At 35.4% G+C, this 27,624-nt stretch overlaps 1 protein-coding gene across 2 annotated transcripts; it reads left to right on the forward strand.

Annotated features, from left to right (window-relative positions):
- The first annotated feature begins 1,461 nt into the window (after nucleotides 1-1,461).
- Nucleotides 1,462-27,624, forward strand: LOC149803841 (astacin-like metalloprotease toxin 2). Of its 2 annotated transcripts, XM_089951448.1 has the most exons (11): nucleotides 1,462-1,562; nucleotides 2,035-2,044; nucleotides 3,395-3,427; nucleotides 5,333-5,379; nucleotides 11,369-11,444; nucleotides 15,433-15,568; nucleotides 16,177-16,352; nucleotides 17,739-18,044; nucleotides 19,146-19,283; nucleotides 26,370-26,620; nucleotides 27,491-27,624. In XM_089951448.1, the coding sequence occupies exons 1-11, from the start codon at nucleotides 1,500-1,502 to the stop codon at nucleotides 27,572-27,574; spliced, it is 1,320 nt and encodes a 439-aa protein (XP_089807574.1). In that variant the 5' UTR covers nucleotides 1,462-1,499; the 3' UTR covers nucleotides 27,575-27,624. The 2 variants fall into 2 exon arrangements, with proteins under 2 accessions (XP_089807574.1, XP_089807573.1); XM_089951447.1 differs by lacking the exon at nucleotides 2,035-2,044.

Below are 27,624 nucleotides of genomic sequence, written 5' to 3' on the forward strand. Positions count from 1 at the left end.
CGTTCGTAATGCTAAACAACTGCCATTGTAACGCCCCCCTCTTTGTAAAGGGTGTGGATTGATTGTCGGATTGTACCGTCCTTCAAGGTGTCCGCTTTTCGGTACTCGTTATCTAGCAGATAATCGACCTCGATGTTATTGCTCGGATCGAGTAAACTTACAGATAGAATAAATATAGATCTGAGCAGATATATAGAACAGAATGACTCGAGCCCCCGTACAATAAAAATCAAAATTTAATCAATGACATAAACAATGGTGATAATACAATACATTAGGAAGATACATTTCTTTTTGGAATAAATCTTTCACCAAATTTCAAAACACAAATATATTTATAAAAATGGCCGATCTGTTTTACTGATAGAATTAGAATTAATAACAACAAAAGTAGTTAAGTACTTCGGCCGTAAACATTTATAAATTGGCATAGAAAACGCCTAGCAGACGATAGTATATTTGAACGAATTTTTTTTTTATATATAGAAATTACTGAATTATAAGACACTTAAAATAAAAAATCCCGTTATGGTTAGTTCACTGAGACAAAAATAAATTTCGAGGAAGAAGTGTTGTAATGTTTTTGAAGCTAATGCTGGTCTGTTTTAGCGGTCTTGAGACGCGTGATTTTGTGTCGTGCCCTTTCTCCATATACAGGATTCCATTTATTGTTGATCACGGTCTATCACACTGGAACAAATGTACGCGGAAAAGTCAGCATACGAATCCAGTGATTAAGACTTGCAAAAATACTTTTGGAATAAAAACTTCACGCTTGACATAGATAATATTTGAGCGTTACTGAATAATAAGACACTTAAAATAAAAACGCCCGGTATGGTTGGTTGTGAATTATACATAAAAGTCCTTAAACAAGTAAAATTGTCGCGTTTTACTAGCACAATGTCAAATATGAATGTCTAATGATTATTGTATCCAACAGAAACATGGAAAATTTAATTCGGTTATGTATGTTCAAGCAAGCAACACTCATGTACACAATACTTTGAGTTTTTTTTTTTCTTTCTTACATCCATTTAAAAATCCAGATCAGGTTTTGAAAAAGTAAACTCTTTTCTGCCAAAGTTTCAAATGGTAAAACGAGAAATGTACTGCAGCCTGTCTCTCTAGCTGACCAAAGGCCGTTTTTGTTCGAAGTGGAAACTATAAAAAAAATACAAGGGGCATGGAGTCAAATCTACCAAAGACTTGTCATCGAGTTTTAAGTGTTCTTTAAACTTTTGTATATATTTTCTTTCTTCAAAGACATTGTTCTGATTAATTTCACATTGGTTTCGTTTTTTTTACAGCGATTGCTGCCTGCCAACAGTAGTTTTTCCTAATCTTGCCAAATACTCGTTACATTCTAACTTTCTCTCCAAATGTTTCCATTGAGTGAACATCCAAAGTGACAATAGATAACCTCACTGACCGATTTAAATGTTGATCCTATATGTGATTCACTATCATGAAATATAATCCGGTCAGGTGTGGTCATCATGATGTTGTTCCTGGTAGTCCTCTGTTTGCTTGGATTGACAAATGCCGTCCCCGTCGGCCAGGTAATTTTTTACTTTTTCATACGGTGTGGCAGAAGATGTGAAAATTTTCCCACCCTAATGGATGCAGCAAAAGGTGTTACGAACGAAATTCCTTAGTACATTCTTTGCTCAAAAAATTTGTTGATCCTTTTTCCTTTTTGACAGCTGTTCTGCATCATAAGGAAAATTGCCTTTTCTTGAAAACTATCGAATGTACTGAGCTAGTAAATCATACTTTGGTATATTGAAATAAATTATTAGAACCAAAGTGTAAGAACTGAAAATGATGCATATACCTTGGAATTTATTGACTATTTGTTTGTTGACCAGTTTTAATTACCATAAATAGTAAGTCGATGGATGATTTATCAATAATGTCGGTCGAGATATTCTGGATAAATACATTACAGGTTTATTCAAAGTTACATGCTAGGAGTTACAGACGAGTTTGTTGAACATGTTGTAAATGTATATTTATTTATTTGTTTTGCAGGAGGTGCCTGGTGAGTAAAATGAATATGCCTAATTTTGCCATATTTAAAGTCTGAATGGCATAGGAAGTAAGCATGAAGGCTGCACAAAAATGATATTTGATAATGATTTTAAGGCAATGGCTTTACGTACAAGGGTTTATGAGGAATATATACCTAAATTTATGTGCATGTACATGTTTAGCTCTCCCCTCCCTCCCCATTACCACCCCTACCCCCCCATAAAAATGAAATAAACTTCTGCTAAAAATGCTGACAGATTATGGTAGCATGGTAAAAGAGGTATGATCTGTACCAATACAAATATTTACAAGATTACTTCACACTAGCAACTTATAAGTATCACAGATTAATACACACAGCAATACAGCTGGTACAATATCACTTTATACTGTCAGCTTGTAAAGTGTCACATATTGATACATGCAACAATCCTAATAAAAGTTCCACATTTCACATCTGACAATATATTTGAGAGTTAAACATTAATGACATTCAATTACAAAATTATATTTTGAAGTGGTGACGTATTGCAAATGGTAAATAATCCATTAAGTGTTTAAATTAACAAGATGGGATTGTCATTACCAGACATGCTACCACAAGATATTGTCATTACCAGACATGCTACCACAAGAGATTGTCATTACCAGACATGCTACCACAAGAGATTGTCATTACCAGACATGCTACCACAAGAGATTGTCATTACCAGACATGCTACACAAGAGATTGTCATTACCAGACATGCTACCACAAGAGACTGTCATTACCAGACATATTACCACAAGAGATTGTCATTACCAGACATTCTATCACAAGAGATTGTCATTACCAGACATGCTACCACAAGATATTGTCATTACCAGACATGCTACCACAAGAGATTCTCATTACCAGACATATTACCACAAGAGATTGTCATTACCAGACATGTTACCACAAGAGATTGTCATTACCAGCTCTTTTTATAATAAATGTGGATGTATAATATAGGAGCGTACAGTTTGCAAGCGATATTCCCTTTCTGGGTTATACCTATATGTTTAGTCATGACAAAAAGAATTAATACAATTTTCTTCTTATACGCAAACTGAACTTAATTTATTATTGTCATTATTATTATTATTATTATTATTGTTATTATTAACCTGATTCCATTGTTCTCGTCCATTTTTCTCATGCACTTTTTCTCAGCAATTAAAATGAAGCTATAAAATTTATCGAACACAAATTCATCATCTACCCCAAAACGACATTCATGCTAGATAATAGATAGTTGAATGGATAAATTGTTTTCTTCTTTTGAACCTTTCCCTTTTGTTAAGTAACTATATTTCTAATATTTTTTGTACGCTACAGGATTCGATGAAAACTACCCAGAAGAAGTGCCAGGTAGATTTCCATTACTCATTTTAATCAAATTGTAATTTTGACAGGTAGATTTCGATTACTGATTTTAACCAAATTGTAATTTTGACATGTAGATTTCCATTGCTCATTTTAACCAAATTGTAATTTTGACAGGTAGATTTCCATTGCTCATTTTAACCAAATTGTAATTGTGACAGGTAGATTTCCTTTGCGAATTTTAACCATATTGTCATTTTGACATGTAGTTTTCCATTGCTCATGTTAACCATATTGTAATTTTGACAGATAGATTTCCATTACTCATTTTAACCATATTGTAATTTTGACAGGTAGATTTCCATTGTTCATTTTAACCATATTGTAATTTTGACAGGTAGATTTCATACTACTGATTTTAATCAAATTGTAATTTTGACATGTAGATTTCCATTGCTCATTTTAACCAAATTGTAATTGTGACAGGTAGATTTTCTTTGCGAATTTTAACCATATTGTCATTTTGACAGGTAGATTTCCATTGCTCATGTTAACCATATTGTAATTTTGACAGATAGATTTCCATTACTCATTTTAACCATATTGTAATTTTGACAGGTAGATTTCCATTGCTCATTTTAACCAAATAAGTTTCATTGCAAAATATCGATCAGCACTTACAACAATATGGGTCTTAACCCAGACCTTAAGCGTAGATATAATTTGATTTACCCGTGTTCGTCTTGATCAGGTGCAAAAATACAATTAAAACTAATATGATTTCTTATTATTTTGGTCATATTATATTTCATGCAGGAATTTTAAGATGTGACACGCCGGTTTACTGAACAAAATATACGTCATTGACAAAATCATTCACATGTGTTAGTGGATACATTCATCAATGTTGAAATGTGTATAACAAATTAACTCATAATGTCCAAAAGATATCTGGAATTGTGAAAATATATAACATGACATCTGAAAAGTGAAAATATGATCTTTCACCCTATTTGCAACCTCTAAGATTCATAACTGGTAAACATTTGATCAAATATTTAATTTAAATTTTGAAATATAATATTTCTGACATAAGTGTTTCTGTAATAATGTCCATATTGTATTTTGTTACCAGACAATTTTATATAAATATATAATATTTTGGAAAGATAAATAAAGGGAACTGTCAAACTCACATGCATATACAAACATTTACAATTTCGGGACCTATTTATTATCGAAACAGTATGAAACGAATATACTCTATCAATCGACCTACATCCAGCGACACCTTCTTTTATCATACATGTAACGACGCCCACTTTTACCCTACGTCCAAAGACTAGTTCTCCAATTCAATCAACTTCACCTCCAATGAATAGGATCTATGCCACAAGATCAATGTTTACGACATCCCGTTTAAAAAATGTAATTAGATTTTTTTTCAGTTTTCTAAATTGTGTGTCCCAGAACCCATTTTATTCTTCGGATGTTAATGCATAAGGTGTCAAATTTATACGTAAATGCACAGAGAAAAGAAATGGTGGGAAAGGGGCATCAAAATCAACATCTGATCTGTATATTGGTAAAGGAAAGATGTGCCCAATGACGATTACATACATGTATTCACATAGTCTTTGAATAAGTCACGAAAGTTGTATAGTATAGTATAGTATAGTATAGAATGATATAGAACTACATATTTGTTTAACATGTAAAACAAACCGAAAGTGAAGCAATTTTGCCAGCCACAATTGACTATTTTGGCTATCATCGGTCTGGTGCGAATATAAAACGAGGGTTAAATGTATGAGTAAGTCAATACATAGCATGGACCATTTATGGAACGCAAATCACAAAACGTTAAAGGAGTTTAGTACGTTACTAAACCTGTGCAAAAATGTTTTGGTTTATAGTATCGAGTGCTTTCTATTCTGTCTTTATTTACAGGTTTGTTTGAAGGAGATATAGTGTTACAACCTGGCGAGAAACCATGGGTAAGATGAACATTACATTGGTAACAATCGAGTAAAAACCCACATAACACTTTCTGTGATATTTATATGCGGTTACGTAACTGAATAAATTGTCCTAGCTTGGATCGGAATATCGCTCGGCCATTTCGATCTAACAGTGAAATAAACTTGGAAGATGTTGCAGGAATGCACATCAGTTTTGATGTTTGGTGAGTCAGCGTCACATATGTTACGACAGCAAAGGCCGAGATCAATCCGATTGTAACTTTTTTCCATGCAAACGAAAGTGTGTTTGTGTGTTTTTGGATTTAAAAAAAAAAATCAGTCATATCGCTACCATGTCGGCAGTATGGCAGTTTATAATGATATATATAGCACTGGGGCATAATACCACAGACATGTAGCATGATGTCCCGCTCAGTCACATTATCGTCACACCAGGCGAACCAGTCCCAACACTAACTTCTTAATGCTGAGCGTCTATCAAGGCAGCTGTTAGTATAATTTTTATGTCTTTGGTATGACTCGACCGCGTTTCGAACCCGCGACCTCCCGCATCCTGGGCGGACGCTCCAATCACTAAGCCACCGGAGCGGTCTATGAACGAAAGTAGTTTAGATTATAATTCTTAATGGCGACGAATCACATTTGCGGTTTTATTCTCGATTCGACGGAAGAAGCTGAGGATATCCGATTGTCTTAAATCTAGACTCATTTGAATGGGTATGAATGTTACCTTGACTCAAAACAAAACTAATTAGCTATGAGGAATATTTCATCCAGATTACTCAAACTTCTTCCGAAAAATAATGCAAGAAGACGCTGCTATTAATAGGGTTTCAACAACAACGAGATAAGTGACCGAGATGGGTAAAGGAAGCCGCCAAGATCAAATAATGGATGACATATCTTCTGATTTACCACAGTCTATGAGTGTCTCATGTCTTCAAGAACGTCATCCAGATCTCGTAACAAATAACATCAAGACTAATATTACCAACTCTCGTTTTGTCGCTAGAGTCTTCCAAAGCTTAGCAACAATCCATATTGGTACTAACATTGTCTTGGTTCCATATACTAACGACGCATGGCTAATCAAGACGAAATACCCCGAGTAGATTTCTGAGTCAGAGTCAAATCACTACAGATCTTGCTTTAATGATTTTCAGTATTCACAACATGCACTTATTCTAACGTATTCATTATTATTTTATTATTTTCTCTGATCAAGGAAGCTCTTTTCATCGACAGCCATCTATATTTATAACTATGTGTCAAATGTATGAATTGCAAAAGTAACTGACGAATACATTTAAAGAAATGGTATAAATTCTCACTATTTTGATACCCAACGTATCTTCCACGTGTAACAGTTTCCGTTTCATAGCAACCCAACGTATCCTCCTAGTGTTTTAGATTATGTTTCATTGTAACCTTTAGCAAGATATGATAATATCCATCCGTGAGTAATGTTCTGGCCTGAAGACCATCAAACTACTAAGCTTGAGTACCAGATACTAAATGCTGTTTCTGAAGCACTTGTACATTAACATATTGCTACGAATTTTTTTACATGGACTGTTGCCCGGAGTAAAAATATATACCAAAATCACTATTAAGTCCAATATTCTCATAAAAGTCACTTATAATCTATTCCATGCCCCTGAAATCGTACTGCTGGTTCCGAATGACCCAAATTGATAAAGATGTAATTTTACTATCAACTATAGGTCTCTGTTATGGTGTTCTGGTTCAAAAACACCCTTGCTGCTAGATGCTAGAATGAAAGAAGATGGCAATCACTACATGAAATGGAATAAATATGCCAACGTCATAATGACTGTCCATTTATTATCATCTTGATTGTGAAATGAGTATGAGCGCAAAAGGAATTTCAAGTGTAACACACACACACACACACACACACACACACACACACACACAAGACTATATTGAACTAATGCTAGTTTAATAAATAAAGAATCAGTCTCTAGAGTGTTGCCTAAGAATTTTAACCTATAACGAGTTCGTTAAGGAAAAAATTTAGTCTAACACAATGAAACCTAACTTTTGTAAAAATGACATTTACCCATATAATTATAAGGGTTTCCATGAAAAGTTAAACGAAAGAGTTATATATAGTAAAGCTTTATCATCACTTAATTACTAAAACATGGCTGAAGACGATTACCAGTATGTTCGTGATGTGATGTTAAACTTCGGCGTTTCAGATTGTTACGTATTTTTTATTTAATTTATATTTGATTTAATTTGTGTTTGATTTGATTTGATTGTTTGTGGGTTTTGGAATTTTTTAAAATTTTCTTTACATGTCAATATAAAGTAATTTTGTTTACTAAGAGTTTTATATTTTCCAGAAAATTCAGTTTGACCTGAATGTTTAGATAAATGCCTAATAATAGAAACACTGTTTCTAATTTTGACCTAGTTCCTGGCCTTGATTGAGGGTCAAGTAAACAACTTTTATACTCGGAGTAAAATGATTGGTTCTTATCAAGGACATGCAGGGGCTACGTGATTTTTCTATGCAAACATGATCGCGTGATCCTCTATTTCGCAATTAGGCATTTCCAAAATTGCGAAATACTTAGTATTACTAGTGATGTTTAGAGAGAGATCTCAGAATTTTGGGGCTTTTAAACACTTCATGTCAAGTTGTTTTCTTCTGTTGTGACCAGTATTGAGTGTTTGAAATTTATTTAAATTTTTCTGATTCTTACATATTATTTTTTTCCTGGAAAATACGTGTGCTCATACGAAATTCTTGAACAAAGACATTTTTTTGAAAAAGTTTATTTCTATTTCCAAAGCCGGAGGATTAATTATTGTGTTTCTACAAGGAACTGTATACTTCAATACAGTACAGGTTACAGCATAGGTCATCGCCTTCCATCTTGAATTCTTCGTCGGGACTAGGACTTTAATTCATTACAACATTTTATTATTAGAACTTCTAAAATATTATTCGTGGATTATTCTCGGATTTGATTCTGGAAACCGTAAGTTATTTTCTTTTATTTTTTACAGTATTTTTCCGGGGAAATAAATTATTTGTTATATTTTTCAAAGCTTGTTGTTTTCACTCTTTCTTGTGTTACTGTTTATTCGAACCTAAACACGTTACGTAAGACATATATTAGGTAGATCAAGACGACTTTTACGTGAAAAAGGTAAACTTTATTGTTGTGAGAAATATTTTTTATGATTTCCGTAATGTCTTTATGAGACAATCCAAACTTGACCCATACTATTATTACAGTGCACCCGGTTAAACCGGTGATACATTTTAAACAAAATATAAGTTATACAGCTAGAACATTACATAAACTACATGATTTTAATGATCAAGAGCGATGTTAGAGGTGGAAATATGCTCGTACAGCAAATTCACAAAAGCAAAGAAACGAATTTGATTCAGAGATGGTTATCAATATAAAAAGAGACAATGAGTACGAAAGATGAAGGCCAAGGCCATTCATGCTTATACAAACACCTATAATGTATGAGTCTGACATGCAGGTAAATCAATTCAGACGGACAAATAATACACACATTGGGTAGAGGAAAATCTGCTCCGATTACCTCATGTTGATGCGAGGCAGCAGAAGCTCTTCCCGTTTGGATGACGACAGTGATACTACAACAAGATCATCTAAAAGGATACCTGCTGACTGCAGAAAAATTAATTCTAGATAAAATATTATTGATGTCCCTAATGGTCGTTGCTTACAAAGGTACAATACCAACGGTGTCTAAACTTCAGTTTGTTTGAATACCAACGGTGTCTACACTTCGGTGTGCTTGAACAAAATAAAGTAAAATATGTCGTACTTAAGCGCGCATGTTAAATTCTATATTGAGTTATATAAAAGGTACACGTTGTTATCTTGTTCAACCATTGCGGAAATCATAAATACTAGTTCGGGACATTAACTATGGTGTTCAAAAGGGCCTCCTATATATACAACTTACTCGGGAAATTAATTGAAGATCTCAGGGTGAGGGGCAACAGCTAAAATATGTACAAATATAAAATATATCAAATTGATCTATCATTCGCCATGAGAACAAATGTCGATGATGGTTTGGTGCTGGACAGTTGGAAAAACAAAAAGTTCAAATTAGCCAAACCGATTTGTCGCAGCTTAACAGAGTCACAGTGATCCATATAGTTGATACAAGAATCATTTAACAAATTAAGAGCAAATTCAAGAAAATATTTACTACACAAGAGAAGAAGAAAAAAACTTAAAGGTTACATGCAAAAGCGCTAATAGTTTCCAGATAAAATGATTTAGTTAAATTTCATCTTCAAACGTAACAAAAAATAGTCTGAAGAAATTAGAAAGGACCATCAGCAAAAAATAGACCCAAACAAAAAGGTTTTCATGCAAGAACAGTTGTAACGGTCTGAAACAATTAAATCTCATACAGGTGAAAGTAGAGTTAGAATGGATATTTAGAAGAAATATTGAAAACATTATTCAAAGGTTATGGACTAACTCCCTTAGGAGAAAAGCTGAAACAACTGTTTAAATTAAATGGTATCACAATAGCTGCTCGTGCTGCTATATTGGATTATATAGGTGTACGTTTTTTCAGACCTTCTGGCACTAGTAGAAGTGGTGTTGTGATGGAATGTTTCAATTGTTGCATAACAATTTGAATTGTCTCATATCTATACTTTCATAATTTAAGTTTATTGCATCATACGTAAAGGTAGTTTTCATTCCGGCATCAGTTATCACATCTGCAAATAAATATAAAAGTTGTTCACTGATATGACAATCTCTGATATTCTTGTATCTATCGAGTACACACACAAAAAATAACAAAATTGATTTAGAAAACAAACTCGAATTTTTTAATCGATGCATTGTCCTGTATTCATTTATTTTAAGGCAATAATATTTTGTGATGGTTTCCAACTGTTAAACGTTTCATTATATACTTTCCTTTTCACTAGTAATGATTTTTACCTTTCATCCCTGTGTTATTTAAAATATTTACAACTTTATATATGTCATGTTGTTTGTTCTATAAAGATAGCTCTTGGTCATAAAACATGCTCCCATTATCCTCTCCCATCACTAAAGTTCCAATTATTTTGCAAAATTAACTCAAAGTTCTCCTGAACCATCTTTGAGCATTATACACTATATTTCGTACTGACCTTTTCTAAAATGTAGTAAAATTCAGTTTCACGTTTTCAATGCCATCTCTTTTGATTTCTTCTGTGAAGCCCTTTATTATCCATTTAGGACATTGCATACACCGTAAAGCGATTTTTATGTGTACTTTTTGCTGTTTAGTTAAGATGAGTTTATATGTATTTATTATTTTGCTTCTAGTTTTCTGACCAATACAAATTCTGGTGAGGTGCATTTTCAGACTCCTTCGTTTTATAATTCTCTTTTATTTCCATATTTGTTACAGTAGAAAAACTCATAATTTAAAATAAAAAAAAATCTTGAAGAAGCATCTCTTGGAAATCGTAAACTTAACAGTGAATAGTTTAATTGTTTTTTGTTTGTTCTTTTTTCTGTTTTAGTATGAGCTTGAGAATTTGTGCCAGCCAATCACAAAAGGACATTAATTTTTTTTGTGCTAACATCCTTTTGATTGGCTTAGTCAAAAACTCAACCTCGGACTTTAAGTTGTATAATTTTAGAACCGATCTTTTTCCGACTGATAAAAACACAATATTTCAGGCAATGTAAACCCAATTGGGTTTTTGTCTTCTTTTTTCTTCCTGCCTGTTCACATTAGGTAAAGTATAATGTATATTTATACTTAGGAGGAAAAACGTTAATAATGATGTTTTCAAGTAAAACAGAACTGGAAAACTTTCCACGCAATAGTATCCATAGGCATTAAGTCATAAAATAAGTGGACCAGTAAACAAAGAAAAAGGATTTGATCATGTACATATAAATCAAATAAGTAGTTGCAATTTGTATACATCTGAGCTACAACTTTCCTTTTACAGGAAAGAAATGCACTGAGGGACAGAAATCGAAGATGGGCTAATGGGATCCTTCCATATGAAATCCAGCCCGGATATGGTACGTTCATATAGGCCACTATATTATAGACATCTAAATATATAATAACTTCAAAATTAAGCAGTAAACCTACATCATGGACATCAAAAGATGTAAAAACCTAAAATACCAAGCAGTCAACGTACATTAAAGAGTTTTAAAAATGTAAAAATCTCAATCATATAGTCAACTTACATCATAGAGATCGAACGATATCAAAACGTTTTTACCAACAGTCAGCCTACATAATAGACATAAAAACAGATGGAAAAAACTCAATACCAAGTAGTAAGCTTACATTATATAAATCAAAAGATGAAAAAGATGAAAAATAAACTTAATAACAGACAACCTACATTATAGGCATCAACATATATAAACACAACAATACCAAGCAGTTAACTTACATTATGGACATCAAATGATGTAAAACCTTAATACCAAACAGTCAACTTATATTATAGACATCAAAGGATGTAAAACCTTAATACCAAACAGTCAACTTATATTATGGACATCAAAGGATGTAAAACTTTAATACCAAACAATCAACTTATATTATGGACATCAAAGGATGTAAAACCTTAATAACCAAGCAGTCAACTTATATTATGGACATCAAAGGAAGTAAAACCTTAATACCAAACAGTCAACTTACATTATGGACATCAAAGGATGTAAAATCTTAATACCAAACAGTCAACTTATATTATGGACATCAAAGGATGTAAAACTTTAATACCAAACAATCAACTTATATTATGGACATCAAAGGAAGTAAAACCTTAATACCAAACAGTCAACTTACATTATGGACATCAAAGGATGTAAAACCTTAATACCAAACAGTCAACTTATATTATGGACATCAAAGGATGTAAAAACCTTAATACCAAATAGTCAACTTACAGCACAGACATCGAAAGATGACAAAGTGTAAATACCAAGCAATCAACTAACAATCACATATATCGGAAGCTGTCAAAGCGTCAGTTCCAAGCAGTACATCATAGACATTAAAGAAGAAGATAAGTGGTAATTTTAACGTATTCAATGACTGCAATGGAGAAAGTATGTTGCAATTGGAATATATTCAGTGACTGGAAAGGAGAAGGTAAGCGGTAATTTGAATGTATTCAATAATTGGAACGGAGAAGGTAAGTGGTAATTTGAATGCATTCAGTGATTGGAACAGAGAAGGTAAGTGGTAATTTAAATGTATTCATTGACTAGAATTGACAAGCTATGTGGTAATTTGAAGATATTCAGTGATTGGAACAGAGAAGGTAAGTGGTAATTTGAATGTATTCTTTGACTAGAACTGAGAAGCTTAGTGGTAATTTGAATGTATTCAATGGTTGGAACAGAGAAGGTAAGTGGTAATTTTAATGTATTCATTGACTTTAACGGAGAAGGTAAGTGGTAATTTGAATGCATTCAGTGACTGGAACGGAGAAGGTAAGCGGTAATTTGAATGTATTCAGTGATCGGATCAGAGAAGGTAAGCGGTAATTTGAATGTATTCAGTGATTGGAAAAGAGAAGGTAAGCGGTAATTTGAATGTGTTCATTGACCTTAACGGAGAAGGTAAGTGGTAATTTGAATGTATTCATTCACTAGAACTGAGAAGCTAAGTGGTAATTTGAATGTATTCAGTGATTGGAAAAGAGAAGGTAAGCGGTAATTTGAATGTGTTCATTGACTTAACAGAGAAGGTAAGTGGTAATTTGAATGCATTCAGTGACTGGAACGGAGAAAGTAAGCGGTAATTTGAATGTATTCAGTGATTGGAACAGAGAAGGTAAGCGGTAATTTGAATGTATTCAGTGATCGGATCAGAGAAGGTAAGCGGTAATTTGAATGTATTCAGTGATTGGAAAAGAGAAGGTAAGCGGTAATTTGAATGTGTTCATTGACCTTAACGGAGAAGGTAAGTGGTAATTTGAATGTATTCATTCACTAGAACTGAGAAGCTAAGTGGTAATTTGAATGTATTCAGTGATTGGAAAAGAGAAGGTAAGCGGTAATTTGAATGTGTTCATTGACTTAACAGAGAAGGTAAGTGGTAATTTGAATGCATTCAGTGACTGGAACGGAGAAAGTAAGCGGTAATTTGAATGTATTCAGTGATTGGAACAGAGAAGGTAAGCGGTAATTTGAATGTATTCAGTGATCGGATCAGAGAAGGTAAGCGGTAATTTGAATGTATTCAGTGATTGGAACAGAGAAGGTAAGTGGTAATTTGAATGTATTTATTGACTAGAACTGGGAAGCTAAATGGTAATTTGAATGTATTCAATGACTGGAACGGACAAGGTAAGTGGTAGCATAGCTATTGATGTAACGCTTTCGCTTCGTTCCTAATGTACTTACAACAACAATTAGTTTCTGCGTTAATCTCGAAGAAGCCCATTCCTTTATTTACAGTCATCTTGTCATATTGTTCAAAGATATATGGAGAAAGAGCCACCATTTACATAAAGACCAGGTCCCAAGTATGCCATTGATTCAAAATTTAGTATATATGTGCATGCCTGTATGGGTCCACTGTTCATATAAGCCACATTTAGGTAGTTCCTTATATGCAGGTTTGAGTGTATCTTGCTTTCTGTAATGTTTTAAAATTTGAACAGAGGGTAACTGTTAACTAATTTGTTGTTGCATACAAGAGACAGTTGGATCTCAAGGCATCTTTAGCATGTAAGGTCCCTACATGTTACTCGTAATGGCCCTTGCATCATCAACTTTTGTATGGATATTGCCCTCACATAAAAACGATGTAACGTAATGGCCCTTGCATCAGCAACTTTTCCGTGGCAATTGCCCTCACATAAAAACGATGTAACGTAATGGCCCTTGCATCAGCAACTTTTCCGTGGCAATTGCCCTCACATAAAAACGATGTAACGTAATGGCCCTTGCATCATCAACTTTTGTATGGATATTGCCCTCACATAAAAACGATGTAACGTAATGGCCCTTGCATCAGCAACTTTTCCGTGGCAATTGCCCTCACATAAAAACGATGTAACGTAATGGCCCTTGCATCAGCAACTTTTCCGTGGCAAATGCACACACATAAAAACGATGTAACGTAATGACCCCTGCATCAGCAACTTTTCCGTGGCAATTGCACACACATAAAAACGATGTAACATAATGACCCTTGCATCATCAACTTTTCTGTGGCAATTGCCCACGCATAAAATGATAAGATAATGGCCCTTGCATCAACAACTTTTCCGTGGCAATTGCCCACACATAAAAACGATGTAACGTAATGGCCCTTGCATCAGCAACTTTTCCGTGGCAATTGCACACACATAAAAACGATGTAACATAATTACCCTTGCATCATCAACTTTTCTGTGGCAATTGCCCACGCATAAAATGATAACAAAATGGCCCTTGCATCAACAACTTTTCCGTGGCAATTGTCCGTACATAAAAATGATAACGTAAGGGCCCTTGCATCAACAATTTTCTATGGTAATTGCCCCACATAGAAACGATGTAACATAATGGTCCCTGCATCAACAACTTTTTCCGTGGCAATTGTCCACACATGAAAACGATAACGTATTAGCCCTTGCATCAACAACTTTTCTATGGTGATTGCCACGCATAAAAGCAATGTAACGAAATGGCCCTTGCATCAACAACTTTTCTTTGGTAATTGTCACACACAAAGAGCATTATCTTTGTTTTGGGTGACATTGTAATCAATAATATATGAGAGAAGAATGCCCGTCTTTATGAAATGATTGTCTCAGAGAACCCTTAAGTTGAAACATTATGTCGTGCTTGTAACTGGATTTGAAGCTGAAGTATTCCAAAAACTAACCACACGTTTTCGGAAAGAGTTCTTGTGGAATTTTGGGTACAAAACACAAGTAAGGAATGAGAAAAAAGCACATGTGATGAATAAAGAAACTAAAGTACAAAGGTAGAAAGAAACAAAGAAAGATGAACCCAAACAAAAAGTGGCAGTTTTTTTGTTGTTTTGCAGCCACTTTCGTCCAACAGCTCTTTAAAGACGCCATGCATGAGATTGAACAGCAAACAGCAGTAAACGGGAAACAATGCATCAAATTCGTACCGAGGACCCATGAAGCGGCTTACATCAGGTTCAGTCAAGGTACCGGGTAAGTACCAAAACTACCTTGGTACAGACAAAGCATTCTAAGTAACCCACCCCACCCCACCCCAATAATACAAGCAAAAGAAAGAGACTATGGAAACAGTTAATGGCGCCCCCTTTCGTAATAAAAGAATGTGTGTGTGTTTTGGGATTTTTAATGTAGCTTTCACAATTTTAGTCATATTTCGCTAGATGTATGAAGTAACAACAGTGGTTTTGAGTGTTTAATTAGTCAAGTCGAGAAAACCATTTCTTATCACATTGACCCAACTGTATTTTTAATCCAAAATTACTAGATATTATTAATTTAAATTTTTTCGGACATTTTCTATTGACAAACAATTCTGTTTTTGAAAACATAACTATCAACTCAATTTCAATCAAGTATTAGGGATTTCTTCAAGAAATGTTATTCTTGTTTTCTACCTTAGCTTAGTTTCAGCGTGTTTCTATCCGTAATTTACTGTCTAAATTTGGGCCTAATTGTTTAACATTACATATTTTATAAGCCCTAATCATATAGAAGGTAATTACGCAATCAATATGAATACTCGCAACTATCTGTTATCGTATTTGCGTTGCCATGTAAACTCGACTTCTTTGCTACTTTAGTTGCCACACTCCTGTCGGGTGGATTGGAAGATTGTCCGAAGTTACGATTGGTCGCGGATGTGAACGGAAGGGTACAATCATGCACGAAATTCTCCACGCTCTGGGTTTCTTCCATGAGCAGAGCAGGCCCGACAGAGACAACTACGTCACGATCCACTGGGATAATATTGAGAAAGGTATAATTTCGGAAGTAAATACCCTCCTTAAATGAAACTCCTTTGAATATGGTCATGGTTTGGCCACATGACAAATATATTTTGTTGTTTGTTACACCAGAGTACGTTTGCAAAGTTATATGTCATATTAAACATGATTCATTAGATGGAATCAATTCTTTGAAAATCTGATCAACTTAATGGTAATTAATTCTATTCTTCTCTAACATTTGTACCTCTGACATCAGCTAGATAAGCAAACAAATTATGATCTAGTAGTCAATTTAGATTAAGTAAATAATACACTTATTATACACATGTATTAAATACTACTATTTCAGTGACATACTTGATTCAAAATGAACCATTGAAAGGTTTTCCCACAAGTTGCACAGTTAACTATACAAATTAGCTTGTGCATATAACAAACATGGATTATACTATTATGCCAACAAAACAGTTATGAAATGTTTGATTATTATGAATATGTTCTGTTCCTTTAATGAAATTGCTGGTCTTTGATTTCGTCATGAAACTATGATATTCACATGGGCGACGAATCCATGAAACTGTAATGTTCACAGAGCATATGCACATCTGAAAATATTCTGATAAAAACTAATATAAAGCTGTGATAACATGTGATTCATTCAACGAACATAGAAGTATGAAATACACTGTCAACAACGGGTATGAAATCGCAGTATTTCACTATAATAGGGCGTACACAAGGAATGATCCAATATATTAGATTCACTTCCTTTCATGCTAAAGGACAGGTCAGTAACCTGACTCCAACGCAGACACAGACTAAAATATGAACCGTCAACACCTTAGACGTTAAGACAGGCAGGCAATAGAAATATAAATCACAGAAGCGTGCAATAAATGAGAGCTACATCTTGGCGTCTTTTAGTACAAGATGTTGGTTAACTTAGAACATTATTCTCTTCGCAACTATTCATTTTGTTTCTCAAACCTACCCCAAACCCCAACCCCAAAAGTTCATGGATGACGGTTATACAGTTTTCCCAGCATCCTAAACATAAGTGGAAAAAGAATCATGTGCATTGAAATCATTCTGCTTTTTCAAACATTATTTATCACTAAAATATATCTTAAAATACATTTTCTCTGATATAAAAGTGTATAACCATATGAATCATTACCGTATACCAATAATACATTAATTTCCAAAAATTCAGAATTTCTAAAATGGGAAGTTCCAGTACTAAAATGGCTGTGTGCAACATTTCAAACGTCTTATGTGCAGTTTCTTCTATTTAATATATTTATGAAGTGTACAAGTTTACAAGAGTTTATCATCTTCACCATCTTCAGGTATATCAATATACTGTATTTTTGCTGTCCTCACGACCGGTTTTATTTATGTTTTACTCTTCCTAGGACACGAAAGTAACTTTCAGAAGTACGGCAATGACTACGTCGATACGTTAGGACAACTTTACGACTACGGCTCTATCATGCACTATGACGCCTACGGTTTCGCTATTGACCGATCCAGGCCGGCCATGGAGCCCAAGAAGCCAGGTGTCACCATTGGCCAAAGAGTTCGTCTGAGCGACACTGATATCAAGAAAATTCAGCTATATTATGGTTGCACTACTTCCAGCCACGTTAATACGCCAGCTCCTACCGTTCATGCCATAGTCACCCCTGCTCCACATGGAACTGTCCAGCCTGCCAGTGGAGGTGGGTTAAGACTCAAACGTTTGCACCTCAGCTCACCTCATTTCCTCTTCAGATCGCGTGGTGAAACATCCATTTTAAAGGGACAATACTATATATTGGATTATTGTGAAATTATTCAAATACTTGGATATATCAATGTCTTTGGAATTTACCTTGAAACATTCAAGGACATTTTTGGGACTTAATATTTTGGGGATTTACCTTTAATTCAGGTAAATATTTTTAGATAGTAAAACAGTGATTCTTCTCTGGTGTTAGCACATAAGCGCATTAGTATTTTCATTCGGAATACATTTGGAGCATATCCGGATTACCAAGATAAAACATTTTAGGAATGTTATGAATTCATACCGAACTGTAAGTTATTTTTAATTCTTTAAATTTGCATTTAAGGAAATTTATAGTTAAAATTGTACAATACTTGTTGGTTTTGCTATCCTGTTACCTAATTTAAGCTCCTTGGACGTAACAAGAAAGTGATATACCTTTAACAGCACATTTAGGAAACAAATTCCAATATGTAGCGACCCTTTGGAGGAGAAGAAGAATAAGAAGTAGATAAAGAAGAAGAAGACGACGACGACGATACGATGATGATGATGATGTTTGTTGCTATTCTGAAATGCAAATGGAAATCACATACCAAAACTCTTTAATGTGTCAGTGTATATAAATCCATAATTAGTTGTAAATCCATAATTAGTTACAACTTATATTCTTAATTTATACCACCAGCCTGTACAGAAGGCGTCTTTATGGTTGTTCCTACATTAATTATAAAACTCCTGCGCTTCAAGCCTTTCTGGTAATAGCTTGTGCTTTTTGGCATGTGTACAGAACCACTCTTGCACTTGCTTTGTAAATTTTCAAGATAATATAAAGCATTTTCGGTATCCCCAGATGGGTAAAGTATCATTCTGATGAGTATAACTGCTCCTCCAGGGAGGCATATCTTATATATAATTGTTTACACAGTTTTTAAAATGTCTGAATTTAGCTTGTCATCATATTTCTTTATCGCGAGAGGGTGAAGAATCGTATGTATGTCACCGATGTAGTCTGTGCTAGTTAATCTGTTTTGTTTTTGTGATTTCTTTATAGTTGACTTCTGCAATTTCGACCATGGTCTCTGCACGTGGAGACAGTCCACCGTCGACAATACCGATTGGACCCGTTACCATGGTAGCACACCTACCGTTCACACTGGGCCAACTAGAGACCATAGCGGAAGCCTGACATGTAAGCTTATATTTCTATAATGCTTCAAAAAGGGTAGTATCGTTATGGAGCTTTTGGATTTTGGTAGCTAATATAGATCAATGCCTTTTTATACCACGTGAATTGACTGGTTCTACCCCATCTTCACTAGCTAGCATGAAAGATTTTACGTAGTGAAATCGGCTAACATAAAACTATGTAGCTGTTATTGATTCTTGGAAGTAAAATTACTTCTTTGGTCGCGCAAACGCTTTTGTAAAGCAAACTGGACAACAGTCAAGCCTATACTTTATTATTGATTGTAAGTATATTACATATATAGAAATTTCTTGTATTTGCTACTGAAAATACTACTGAAGGTATGGGGTTATTCATCGATACCATGCTGAATCAAATATTTAGCAGTCATTAGTTTCCTTATGCTGCTCTTTTTTAGCTTCTATATGCTTATATATTTATGGCAGATTTATTTAAGTCTCGGAAATCACCAAAAGTGATGATAAAACAAATAGAGCACCTGTTCCGATCAAGCGTGCGCCAGAACAATTAGCACAAATAGTTAGAGGGAATGTGTGAATAGGTTGGAGAGACACCTACGCGTATTCTACAAGAAAAATCACCTTCGTACCATCAAAGTTAGATTCGCTGTTCACAAATTTACCTTTTGTAATGTCCTCGATTTTGAAGCATAAAATGCCTAAGAACATAAGACGTATCATGTTAAAAAAGACTATTCTAGATGAATATTTTGGAGTGGATTCGACGTCACAACATCGATCAGGAATTCCGGGGCGATTCTTCGAGAAATCAATGCTGCGATGCTACGTGTCTTTACAAATACAACCCCATTGTTATGAATTCGTCAACGATTCAGGTTAATCTGACTCGTGAAGTTATCCGTGGTAGTTATGAAAACAGAGCTTCCAAAAGCTTAGCTTCTTGAGGCATAGACTTCCAAGGTTACGTATTGTTTGGGTTCCTCCAAAGACGATTACTCTAACATCTACATCAATAATGACAGTCACGGTCAGTAAAATCATCACTAAAGCAGCTCAACAACGTCTGTCTTTTTCAATGACTGTAAATATGGCAATGGGAAACTTATTAGTGTTGTCTCGCAAAAGTTATTAGAAGAAATATATAATATATAAATAATGGCAAAACTCAAAGATGCATACGATTTCGTGTTTTACACTGACGTGCCTGTGATTGTAGATCGAAGCTTGGGTCGTTGTGATCATCGAAAGGTATAATTAGTAGTGTAGGACACGTCAAGATTTTTCTTACTTGCGAGATATTCTTATAAATGGGGAACAAACTTATACAGACAAACAATAATGATTATCCATCTAACGCCCAAGTTGGATATGTCAGCAATGGCATCATGACATTGTTCAACAGCGCACGTTATCCCATCGACCGAAAGGAAATCGAGTAATTCTCGAGAACGTTGACATTGCCACGACGAAATCTCTGACCTGTCGGATACAGCGACAATTATTTCAAGTGTACTAGCCCAAATATATATTTTAAGGATATATCCTTCATGCAGCTCAACCGTAGGCGACCTCGACTAGACACAATCGCTGGTAATATGAATGAAGGTTATTGTTGGTAACAAGGTAATTTAACCTGTTATGTTTTCAAACAATAATCTCCTATCACGAAGGCTAGCCTCAGCCCAAAGCAACTTGCAAAAGTAAAGAGTGCAATACGAAACGAACAGGAATTCTCTGACACAGTTAACTGGAAATGTGTACTTGTGATTCATTCAAACGCAACTTAATCAGCCCAAGGCAGTCAAACCAAAGAAAACCTCGGTGACATTTAAATTTTCCAGGTCAGAAGTGACTCGACTACAAAAGACTGGTGAAATATTTATATTCCTCACAGCTATTCAGCATTGCTGGTAGCTAAATCTCCTGCGGTTGTAAAAGCGGTGTAACCGTCGGAACCGCATCTGGGAAGGAGATTGTATAGCGTCTCGTAGACAATAGAAAAAGGAAAAGGCCTTCGTTTCTCCAGAACAACTGGCAAATGGTATCCCCGACCAATTTTGATTTCCTTTGCTATAGTAAAGTCAGTCAAGCATTTGGTAGGTGTCTTTATGCGTAATAAACGTGCGTCAATGATTCTTCGCATAAGAGAAACCGGGATTGTTAACCTGAATCCATCAACAGGACATGGGACTCATTGGGTTTCGCTTACGCAGTATTGCCTCGATATCTATTGTATTTTGACTCTTCCTGGTTTGTGCCACCATTTTACCGTTACAAACTAGGCTGGACGGGCCAATATGTGGATATCTTGTTGTTAAAGTGTTTCATACTTTAGCCGTAAGCAATGCTTCTTCAACATCAACATCACAAAGGCTTGCTGATTTTACATTATCACTTAGAAACTATGGATAATAGCATACGATATGCCCGTTGACATTTGCGGACTTGACGCAGCGCTGTTGTGCGTCTCGCCAGGTTTGCCACCATAGTGCATTTCACCTAGTTTACCAGCCGGGTTGTTGTTGACGCCGGCCCGGGCAAGCTGTGATTTGTCAATATCTAACTATAAAATTGTGAACTTCTAACGTAGACATTCAATATGTTGGTTTTGAAGCTGCGAGGCGCTTTAGTGAAAATCCTTGTCTAAATCAATGAAATCGTGGAAATTAGAGACTGGTGTGTCGATTGCGTTTATCAAAGACTATGTTTTATACTGCCACTATTGAAATGAAGCAACAAGCGAATGCAGAGAACTCGGAGGTGCCCCCATTAACACGCTAAATAACTACATGGAGCCAAGTTCACGGAATAGAAATCAGCGAAGTAAAGGATGAAACTTGCACCATAACCTAACCATATTGTCGACTTGTTTTCAGTTCTGTTAGCAGTGGTTCTGATAAACCTGTCACCACACCTTTAAAGTGCACTAGTCGGGATTTACATAATCAATCGCCAGAGAGGACATTCAGTTTGAAACAATTGGCATCTATCAAGGCGGGTACTTAACCGTCTTTGGCGTTTGTGTTTTAGTTTAGATTTATCATTACATAACAGTGATGGATTCTGACCGCATTTATGAGTTTGCGAAAAAAATATCTCAACTGTTATTTACCAAGGACGCACTTGTCAGTGTAACAGTTTTAGGACGACGATGAGAACAATCGTTTCATAAACTATCCAATGGTATAATCAGTATGGTTTTATATGAACGTAATTCCAGGACCCATGAACGCACAATTTTCAGAAATTTAAATATTTCACCGAATGATATTTTCTGTGGTTGTGTTACAGTTGTACCAGGTTAAAAGGTAATTGGTTAGAAGTTCGTGCGGAATTATACTTCACAATAACATTATTATATATAATGATGATGATGCTGTGTGAACTCGCTGGTACGACCATTATAGGCCTGGTTGTTATTGGTATCTGACTACGGCAACCATTATAGACGCACCAATCAGAATTGTTGTCGGGGCTATACCAATAGCAGCCGGTGTCTCTGTTGTAGCTAATAAAATAATTTCGATACGACTGCATTCAGAATTATGTCTTTATTCGGAATTTCTCGCGGTAGTATAATGTAGTCTCAGTACGATTAGTAAACTATGAGTGGAAGCCATGAAAGATAAAACCATTACCATTGCTGATTTCGAGACTATATTGGCGAAAATTGAAAACCACCGCTGAATTGGAGCTCAGCTATGGAACCGATGCGTTAGCATGCAAGAACTGGTGATTGAGTTACAGTGACAATCGAGTAACTATTTGTTAGTGTAAACTGGTAAGTCTGCCAGCATGGTTGCCTGTGTATTGGCCTGACTTTGACAGAGTTTGCTTTACGTGGCCAAAGGGTGTAGTGATAATATTTCCGAAAATTGAATAATTACCTTTCCAAAACAATAACGAACAATAACATAGTTTACGCCAAACTTTCACGTTAGTGTTAGAACTATGCTTTACTACACTATCGTGGTATGGTAAAGAAGATGTTGACCAATATTTACCAAGATACTCCAAAAGCCTCATCAGGACACTGCTGTAAGAGCAGCCTATACTGATGGAACGACGTTCTTCGAAAAGTGAAAAACCATAAACTTGAACTTCGAATGATTTGAATGCTCTCTTTCTCTCTTTCTCCATGGTCTGACTGCAGTTTATTGGTCTTAGAGGACATACTGTGTGTGTTAACCCAAAGGAACTACAGAGTGAGATATGTGTCACAACTAAATTATCACTTAAATAACCGTGTTAGTCAAAAAGGACATTTTCATTAAAGTTAAGTAAAAGACGCTATTAGGGTCGTTTCAATGATTCTAGCATGCACTTTGTTAAGATTAGCTATAGTTCTGTCATTGTAGAAATCTGAGTCATTCATTCATATGCCTATCATTATAATTTATATACAACAACATATATTTATCAGCAATCAGCGGAGTTAGCAGTTTTTCACAACACCACAGAACTTTGATTGGGCACAGTCTCTCAGCTCCACGGCTCTTCAATATCCAAACTTCGCCTGAAATTAATGTTGCCACTTGATTTTATTGGGCCTAACACATCTTGTAACCTTTATACAAATCTACACATCTGTAAGAAATTACTATAATGGAGTTAAAATACAATTAGTGCATCGCTTTTTGCACATACACATACATACAGTATTTCATTTGTCTACTTCACCTGATTTTTTGGGGGGTGGGGTGGGGTGGGGGAGTGGCCGAGTGATCTAAAGCGCTCTCCGTTACGGATCACTGCCATCTCACCTCTGTCTGTGTGGGTTCGAGTCTCGGATTCGGCTATTGTGGGTATGTGAGAAATCTTGCCAGTAGCTCCTCGTGGGTCGGCGGTTCTTTCCGGGGTTTTCCCGGGTTCTTCCTCCACCATTAATACTGGCCGCCATGTATAGCCTATCGTGTGCTGAAAAATGGCGTTAAACCCAACAACAACAACAATCACCTGATCTTTCCCAAATTATGTGTCTTTATTTTTCAAAAAAGGTCCCAAAAGTTCTAAAGTGTGTAAAAACATTGATCAATTGTTGTAATTAATTTTGTCAAAAAGGTCTATGTCTGAAAGCTAATAATGTTTTTACAAATTTTAAGGAAAATTGTTAATGGACTGACAAATTCAAGTAATTAACGGTGACTATGATAAAATGTGTGTGTGTGTGTGTGTGTGTGTGATTTGGACTTAACGGAGCTTTAACAATTATTTAGTCATATCGCTATGATGTCTGCAGTATGGTAGTTTATTGTGATGTCTAGCACTGGGGCATCGTGCCGCAGACATGTAGCATGATGCCCCACCCAGTGCCATAATCCTGACACCAGGACGACCAGTCCTTACACTAACCTCTTAATGCTGAGCGTCTAGCGAGGTAGCTGTTAATGATAACATGTAAAAACCTCTTTAGCTCTACGTCCAGCAGAGCTTGTGCTATCCGACTAAAGTGGTATCAGGACGGACCGACAGACAACAAAGCAATATGTCTACTACTTCTATCGCAGTTGGGGCATAATAATACAAAATGGCCTGAGACAGAGTATTTTCAGCTTGATAGCGCAAAATAATTCTTTCTTATGCAAGTTCTCTAGAACTGATGTTTCCACTTCATCCTGCATGCACTATAGTGCTCTCTGTCTGTCTGTCTATCTAAGCCAGTAATTCCTTGTGGGACCATAGCAGCTTCGATTTACTTCTCAGTTGATGCTTCCACTACATCCACCATCACTGCTCTGTTAGACATTCTGAACGTCCTGTAAACTAAATGTGCACTCAAGTGCTCTACTGGCTCAGTAATGTGCAGTGAAAACACCGGCTTCTTATAAGCGACTACTGCAATTCATTGCTCTAACACATTTTTTTAAAACTGTGCTCAGTTAAACTCGAAGTTCCTCAAGCATTATTTCATTTTTTGTCACCAGTTTTAAGGTGACAGGTAAAAGTCAACGGTCAAACTCTCAAAATAATATTACAAAACTCTACTATGAGACTTTAAACAAAAGCTTGAAAACAACAATTAATTTATGCGCACCAAATTCAACAAAAGCTATCTAAATATAAATAAAATTCGTTTTTCCAACTTTGGCGTGATGAATAGCATCACTGCATACTTGACCTTGAAATGTCACCTTAAACTTGTGGAGAAAAATTGGAACAAATGTTTGTTGAATTTAGTACAGTCTTAGTTTTGAAATAATATGTTACCAAATTTCTTCACTAATCTGGTCGGTATAAGTCACAAGTCAATATCAAGTAAAGGAAACACTTTGATCTTGATCCTTAATACATTATTTTCGTGTGACTCTGGGTTTCTCACTAGTTCATTATCCATCTTAAAATGTTTAAAATGTCCTAAAAGGTGGCATTTTAAAGGTGATACGTGTAGAAATTTATTTCGTTTACATGTACTAAATTTGACCTTGATATACGGCATTGACCTTGGAGGAAAGACTTGCAGCAATGTTGTTTGTGTTCCTCTTGCCATAGGTTTTAAAATGATTCATGTTGCCAACGTTGTTCACGAAATTCCCAAGGAAAGACAGTTGGACCGAAATTACTGGGCAAATAAGTTGGAGTGGAATAACTAATCTTCCTGTCTGCTTCATGATTCTTTATCAATGTTTCTACTACACTTCCACTGCTCCATGACACCAATGGACGGTAAAATAAATATAATGATACATGTTGGTGTTCTCTAAGTGCTAAAATTGATGCTGTAAACAAAGGCGACTTCATGCCAATTCCAGTTTTCGCTACATCAAAGTTTGTCTAACTGTACCTGAAATCATTGTCGCCACTAAACACTTATTGTTTAATAATGTCTTTGCAATGTTCCGCCAAGGCGTAAGACATTTACCACTAATGTGACATTCTTATATATAATTTATTTCAACATAAAACATTTTCCTATTTAACAAAAGCGCTTGCAGTTCTTGTACAAATATTATTTGGTAGTGTTCAGACTGTTTTGTGCTTGCGAGACTATAAGCGATAATTGTTCAGATACGTTGGAGTCGTATCTGCTTCTAACTGAATCAGTAAAATTTAAAAGTATTTTTTTCCCAGCTGCTGCATCAAAAAATGTAACATCTTGCTTTTCCTACAGCTTATTATGTCTATGTTGAGGCAACTGGACACACCAATCAGGTGGCCCGCCTGGTTTCCAAAGACTACCCGGGTGGAGACTATTGTGTGAACTTCTTCTATAACATGTACGGAAGTAACATGGGTTCTCTTCAACTGAACGTAATGGCTGGAGGTCAGCATATTGCTCTCCGGAAATGGACTGGAAACCATGGTGATCAATGGTACAACGAGAGAATGAATGTCCATATCCAAACAAGTGCAACTTTCGAGGTAATATTGATTATTTCTTCTGCAAAAAATGGAAATATGTAGACAGTTCTTTAAAAGTGTGTTCCTTAATTGACCAGTTGAGGTTACGTTTAGAATGTCTCCCTCGTTTTCCGCATACCACTCGATAGTAGACGCCTAGCATGTTCCGATAAAAGGTGTAGAGGAAAAGAATACATTGTTGCAAATGAATGATGAAGACACTTTATTATTTATTTATCTCATTTAAGACATTAAAATACATTCTTGTTTTCCTCTTTGATTTTCTGATTTCATGTGTAAAACATAGTCGAAGGAGACATTTAATGCGGACTTCCTGTCATTTGCGGAGTCTTTTGGGCGTGATCAAAGCTAATTACTTGGCAATATTATTCCAGCTTCAGTTGTTAGTTAACTTAATATGCAAGAATGGACACCAGAGCAGTTGACGATTGAGCTAGAGTGTGAGATGGAGTTTCCAGTCAAAACCAATCAAAATTTAGGTTTCAGAAGTGAAGTCATTAATACCTGGTTGACATAAAATCTCAAGCAAAAACGCAGTCTTTGAAAATTTGTAATTTCCGAGCTTAATCGATGAGCACACTTAATTTTAGTTCAGTTTATAAGATTTTAATTGGATGTTCTCGGGTTTTTTCACAATGAGACGTTGTTAGATAAATATTTCTCGTTTCATTCATACCGCATGAATGGCAAACCCGAGTTCCTGGTTCACTCATATTTCCGTTAGTTTTGTGTCTTTCATTTTGTATCATATTTTCCATCGATAATGCTGATAGCCACTATCCGCAACTGGAAATTATTCTTATTCCTCAAAACAGTCAAAACATTTTCCTGATCGGCATCTATACTTTTATTTCCATTTTTGTGTTCCAGTTCGAGTTTGAAGGTCATGTGGGAGCTGGACAATATAGTGATATAGCTATTGATGACATCACAATCCACCCAGGAACATGCTGAACAACCTTTGTGACGTACAATTGTTGAAGTAAAATAAACAATAACTCGTA

The sequence above is a fragment of the Sinohyriopsis cumingii genome, chromosome 3 (genome assembly GCF_028554795.1).
Source record: "Sinohyriopsis cumingii isolate HCF-2022 chromosome 3, ASM2855479v2, whole genome shotgun sequence".
In the NCBI taxonomy this organism is placed as follows: Eukaryota; Metazoa; Mollusca; class Bivalvia; order Unionida; family Unionidae; genus Sinohyriopsis; species Sinohyriopsis cumingii.

Excerpts from the sequence above, each read along its gene's own strand:
- LOC149803841 (XM_089951447.1), top strand. The coding sequence starts at position 1,469 with ATGAAATATAATCCGGTCAGGTGTGGTCATCATGATGTTGTTCCTGGT. Across the intron at positions 3,428-5,332 it reads CTACCCAGAAGAAGTGCCAG|GTTTGTTTGAAGGAGATATA; the intron begins GTAGATTTCCAT and ends CTTTATTTACAG. Across the intron at positions 5,380-11,368 it reads AACCTGGCGAGAAACCATGG|GAAAGAAATGCACTGAGGGA; the intron begins GTAAGATGAACA and ends TTCCTTTTACAG.